This window comes from Labrus mixtus, chromosome 20, assembly GCF_963584025.1.
Source record: "Labrus mixtus chromosome 20, fLabMix1.1, whole genome shotgun sequence".
Lineage (NCBI taxonomy): Eukaryota > Metazoa > Chordata > Actinopteri > Labriformes > Labridae > Labrus > Labrus mixtus.
This window is the reverse complement of record NC_083631.1, coordinates 2560939-2567318: the sequence shown is the minus strand read 5'-3', so window position 1 is coordinate 2567318 and position 6380 is coordinate 2560939. Positions and strand designations below refer to the sequence as shown.

The 6380-nt window shown below is 39.8% G+C and overlaps 1 protein-coding gene across 1 annotated transcript; it reads left to right on the top strand.

Annotated features, from left to right (window-relative positions):
• The first annotated feature begins 364 nt into the window (after positions 1 to 364).
• Positions 365 to 5004, top strand: LOC132995739 (uncharacterized). Its single transcript, XM_061065874.1, has 13 exons — positions 365 to 523; positions 667 to 773; positions 931 to 1053; positions 1187 to 1229; positions 1349 to 1432; positions 1583 to 1649; positions 2038 to 2082; positions 2167 to 2247; positions 2365 to 2448; positions 2551 to 2601; positions 2717 to 2773; positions 3328 to 3417; positions 3707 to 5004. Exons 1-13 carry the CDS (start codon positions 460 to 462, stop codon positions 3837 to 3839), a joined length of 1029 nt encoding a protein of 342 aa, XP_060921857.1. The 5' UTR covers positions 365 to 459; the 3' UTR covers positions 3840 to 5004.
• The last annotated feature ends 1376 nt before the right edge of the window (positions 5005 to 6380 follow it).

Here is a 6380-nt window from a genome sequence, read left to right as displayed (position 1 = left end):
GTCCCTCTGCTCTCTCATGGTTAGAATATGTCGGGTTCACTGCCATCCTCCAACAGGATGAAAGCAAATTCTTCCACCTGAGGGGAAGAGGAATCCTGCCACAACGACACAGAATCCATGCTGGGCTTCAGGATGTGTTTGTCTAATGACACATCTGTTTGTTTGTCTGTTAAAGAGAAAATGCTGGAGCCGCAACATGTTGACACTGCCATTCCTCTATTTTCATGTCAACAAGTATGAAAAAGTAAACCCTGTGGAGTTCTGTGTCTCATGGCAGCCTGCTGGATGTGTGTCTGATGTGTAGGATGATAGCCTCCCCTAGTGTCTCAAGGCAGCCTGTGGCATGACAATTATTATATCCACATAACTATTGAAGGTTAACTTCCTGTTCAACTTACTTCCTTGTTACATACAGCGAAGATTTGACTGAGCGCCCGTCTCTCCTTTTTATTCGACAAAATGAAGGGTAAAATGTGTTTATTTCTAACCCTGATGATATCACTCTGTCTTGGAAGAAGCCTAGGTAAGAGCTGGGGATGTTTACAACACATATTTCTCACTTTTTTTGGAGTTATTTATTACTTTCAGTATCACCACCTAATGTGCGTATCTTGGTTCTTATCTTAAAATCTTGGTTTGTGATACACAATTCAATTGTTCTCACAGGTTGCCGTCAAAAAATCATATCATGCAAAGAGCTAAAGTCTGCGGATGGCTTCAGTTACTTACATGAGTGTTCAGATGCAAATCAAATATTTGTGGACCAAAACGAGGTATTTTGATTTTCCTTTAAGCTCTGTAGCAGTCAGAATTCTGTATTATGAAATGATTTATTTTTATCAAAAGACTTGTAGCACAGATTTTTTGTAGTATAAGAAAACAATGTAGCAACCTCTGTTCTAATTTAGCCTGTTGTTTTTACCTTGACAGACAAAGATTGCTCAATATATGTCTGGACGTCATAAGTATTTGCATCCACGGATGAATCTTAACAAGACTTCATTCTTCACTGAGAATTGTACAGACCTGCGAATAAAGTGCACAGTCCCTTCTGTAAGTCCCCCATCTTTAATCAAACAGTATATTCTTATAAACTGGAAAAGAAACAAGTTGATTTGGTTTTGTTGTTTAATGTGAATCATGTACTCCAATCTCTGACAGTACAGACTTTTTATTCTATTTTCAGGGACGGCATGTAGAAGATGTCTGCTTGTCGTATATAATACGTGGTAAGCTGCTGATGGCATGTAGTGTTTAAACAATTTAATATTAAGTGCTCATTTGACATTGCTGATTTTTAGATGTATAAACATTAGATGTGGAATAACCCCCTCTTTACCTTTAACAGAGAACCTACCAACTCCTGTTACCAACGATTCATCAGAGAACGTACCGCCAAGTGTTTCCAAAGATTTAAAATTAGTCCTCATTAGTAAGTGGAAGTTTTTTTTTAAAATAACACCATGATGTTATAGGAGTAGCTAAACTATTTTATTATTGGCATAACTCTTTTGCTGTAACACATCTTGAATGAATATCTGACAGTAACATGTTTAATATTGTCTGTTGTCTATTGGATCAGTTGGGGTAGCAGCGCTCTTCTTGGGGATCATATGGCTTTGTTGGCGCTATAAATCTTGCCTAAAAAAGTGAGTTCAAACATATTTCCTCAAACCTTTCACTGCCACTTCCCTTCTTACCTTCCTGTACAATATATGGCTTCAGAAATGTGCTGGTTGTTTGTTTGCCATGTTTTCAGGAAGGAACACACAGTTCCTCTGTTAAGCTGCACTTCTCACAGGGGGTTTCCAAGAAGGGCGAGCCCTGAGATGCTAGTCTAACTGGTTACATAACTTTCAGCTGGCACTGTTTTAGTTCAAATGCATTTCTGCCATTACGTCTCCTGACCTTTTACAGGAGGTTGATCAGTTGTAACACAAAATGCAATTTTAAATTTGCAAAACCGCTTACAGATATTTCTTCTATAGCTGAGTAGCTCTGTTGTTTTATTGATTAGAAAATTATTTCTCTATTAAGGACCCTGTGGGCTCAGATGGATGGCAACCACCGCGCTGTCTTCAAGTAAGCAAACATTCAGAAGCTACTGTGAGCACAGGTCAGTGAAATTGAATACATGCTCGTCTTTTTTTCTCTGTGTCATTATAGGTTGATGCAGCCTGTGATTGGTCAACGTGCAGCTGATCAAAATGGGAGAAATAGCATGCTTGAGAGCGTGCAAGTTCAAAGGTTTGGCTTCAATGCTAACACTCCAACCTTCTGTTAACCTGTTTGTCAAAATCATCAACGTTTCTTTTTTTCAAGTCAAGACTGTAATCTGATAAAAGCAGCATTTTGTCTCCATAGTACTGATCCTCAAGCTGATGGAGAGACTCCTCAAACTCAAAGTCTGGACAACATCTACAACAATGGAACCCAGCCGTCCAAAGTGTAAGAGGAAGAAGTGATATCTTTAGCTTGTGTCTGTAAACTTTTTGTCCTTTAAAGAGCTTTACCTTGACTGAGTTCTAAACTCTTATATTTGTCTTGCAGTGGAGGCATAGATGTCCCTGATGGAGCCTCTAAACTGCGATCCATGCACAGGTGAGCTTTTGGCACTGAATGTTATTCAGTTATTGTTATTGTATTTCGTTATGTTTAAATCAATGTATTTATGATCATTTAACAACAATTACTGTATATATGTCTGTCGTCTCAGGAACCTGAGAGATGACCCAGGAGGAGTGACTGACGGCAAAGAGAAAGACATTGATGAGTAGGTCTAAGATTTATAATGATTAACGTTTGCTTGTAGGATGGGCTGCATGGTGGTGCAAAGGTTAGCACTGTCTCCTCACGGCGAGGAGGTTGGGTTGGGATCGCGGGTGGGTGCAGCTGTCATTGGGCGAGAGTACACCCTGGACTGTTTGCCGGTCAATAACAGGGCCGACATATATAGAGACAGACAACCAGCCAAACTTACATTCACACCTATGGACAATTTAGAGTCAGCAGTTAATCTAACGAGCATGTCTTTGGGAGGAGAACATGCAAACTACTCACAGAATGAACCTGTCTGACAGGGATTTGAACCATGAACCTTCTGGATGTGAGGCAACATTGCTAACCACTGCACCACTGACAGAAAATGTATATATACTGAAATAATATATACTTTAAAAGAGCAGCAAATAGAAACAAACAGGACAGTTTCTACAATAGCTATGTAATTTCAGCTGTGGTAGTCCACTTCATTGTCATTAAGTATTCACCCTGGATTTTCAAAGCCCCCCTGCTGGATACTAATGGCTGTGAATTCTTCTTCTGCAGGAACAGGGACATGCAGAATGGACGGCCTCTCGTTGATCGTGGTCCTAAAGAAGATGAGAATGAGAGAAAGCCACTGATGCCAAGTCAGGGGTGAGATTGCCTTCCTTCTCTGCCACTCTGCTCTCATGGCATCCCTTTCCACTTTGCAGTCTTCTTTACACCTTGTAATATGTTTCTGATGATGGGACAGCTGCCAGGAATAACTTTGTGAACTGCTCTGCCCTCCAAATATTTTATATTCAAAATATTTGAAGGGCTGAAAAGTCAGAGTTTCAGAACTTATCTGAGTTCTTTTCAGAAAGTGAACATACAGTAAACAATCTCGGCTGTTTCTGTGCAGACGTTTCATGTCTTTATGCTGTGCTGTGTCTGTCTCCAGAGATTCCATCGCACGCTCTGACATGACAGGTGAAGCTGCAGCTCTGGTGGACAAGAGCTGCCCCAACCCCGACCAGGATGTTGACGTGAAGTCAGCATCCAACATGAAGAAATCTGGTGTTCATAAGTACTGATTTATAATAATAATAATAATGAACACCTTCAGTATACATAAAGTGTTCTCACAGTCAGGGTATGTGGTTACTTTACTGACAGTCCTTTGGGATATGTAACAATAACTATGTTGACCACAAGCTGTCCTTACAAAGTTACATTTTTAAAGACCCTTTAATCATGACTTTATGATTACAACATATTTTATTCATTATGATGACACCCTGTGGTGTCTTTGTGTTGTGTCCAGAATATTCACTGATACATGATCAGTCACACAGGCTGTCTGTTGACTGTGGTCTTCACAGTGAATATGATTTATTATATTTGGCCAAACTTTTTCATTACCTGGACAAAACAAACAAACAAACAAACAAGTGCATGGGATGTTTGTCATTGAGATTATGAAGGGCACAGCTCTACCAAAGGATGGGTGAACCAGTCAGTAAAGATACCACATACACAACTGTGAGGCTTAATATTAGTATAAGGAATGTTTGGTTAGAAAATCAAATGTTCCATATTATATAATACCTGTTATATATATAATACAGGTAGTATGACAGGGGCGGCTGTGGCTCAGTGGTAGGTTGGGGGTTTGACCCCCAGCTTCTACGGCCACATGTCGATGTGTCCTTGGGCAAGACACTTAACCCCAAATTGCCCCCGCTGCTGCGTCAGTGGCATGTCTATCAGATTGAATGGATTAGTGAACTTTACATAGCAGCCTCTGCCGTCTCTGCCGAAGCGCTATACAAGCTCATGGCCATTTATCAATATATGCATTTAAATGAATCACAAAATGTAATGCATTTTTGTTTTATTGGAGTTTTAAACATGTACCTTTATGTGATCCTCATTATTTTAGTAAGCGTGCCTTTACCCTATTATTTCCTGCTTAATCTAGCATCATGTTTATTCCTATCTCCTGATTCATACTCTCTTTTTGTAACCTACATTATATCTTGTGTTAAAGAAATCATATTTTGATCATGTGTTTTCTTTTGTTGTTGTATTGCATTTACTTTTAGATTGGCAAATTTGATGATCATAACATTTTCTGTATGTTTGTAAGGAACTATTGTTATATTTCCCACAATTTCCCAGTTTGGGATCAATAAAGTAATTCTATTCTATTCTATTCTATTTACATGGAGTTGGAAATAAATTGTTCATTCCACCCTAGATTTTACTCCCTCGATTTTTCTTTTTTTACGTTACTTTGTGAAGGCATCACTTTATAAGAAATCCACCAGGGGGCAGTATATACACATGAGTCTCACATCCACGAGGTAAAGGGAAACATAATACCCCCATTCTACTAGTTGAGTGATGCAAACCTTATTAATGCGTATTTAGTCCTGATTGCAATAGCTTCAAATCAAATGTTACTATAATGTACACATTTAAAATACATGTGTTTTATTTACATATTCTATTCATATTATAAACCACTGTGGGTAAGATGCAATGATTATTTTTTTTATAAATTACAGCCTCCATCATAGTAATGTTGATGGACTTTTGTGTTGTTCTTTCATGTAATCAGTGACTGTGACTGCGTTGATCCCTCTAATACATTGCTCTGATCTATTAATCAACTAATCAAAGGCACATCTGCTGGTAATTTCAGAGCTGCATATCTATGATACATTACTTAAAAGATTTAGGTCCCCCGAGTGTATGTATGTAATTACAGTTACACAAAAACACAGTGATTTTGACAGGATTTCATGCACCTCTTGGGATCTGCTGAGAGTTGCTGTGATTCTATTTTTGCTTCCTTCAATGTGCAATGACCTTGAGAAAACCCCCCTCGGTTTACCACTCTGATGGACCGAGTGCCAGGAAGAGAGTGTATCAGGGGTCAGAGGCCTTGTTGCTCATGTTGGTATGTCAGTGTGTGAAAGTGTTACTGAACCAGCGGTGAAAAGAGGGTGATTGAATGGTCAAGGCCTCAGAGCTTCCCCTCACAGGGAGTTTCAGTGAGGGGACATGAGCGAGGCGGGGACTGCATGGGCAGATGGGTGGATGGGTAGGGGGTGAGTGCGTCACGTGATAATACATGCACAGTGTACTGCATGACATGGGAAAAAAAAAACAGGTACATGAGAGAAGCTGTAATTACGGAGGAATCCTCTATGCTCTGATGCACATAATAACTAGCTATCAGCTAATTAGTAACCAATAACACTTGGCTGTGAACGGGATTATGAGCAGCCAAGGAGACAAAACTCAGCAGGAGATGAACACTGATCACACCACATCAGGGATAAGATGGCTTAAAGGGAAGCTAGCTGGGCTGCACTCGTGTGTTACCCTTAACTGATCTCCAGTGTATCACAATGTTTACGGTAACTCCGGAGTGTACTAAAGGTCGCCTACTGCTGCGTGATGTTCAGGCTTAACAGGCAGCTGCAAGCAAACAGTGCTGCATTGAAAAGTCAGTAAGCTGTATTCACATGGCAGTTTTAAAGCGATTACATCGGGGATCACACCCCACTGTATGATTAATTAACCTTGACTGATGCTTTGTAAAGCTAAATCCAGCTGAGCCAGAG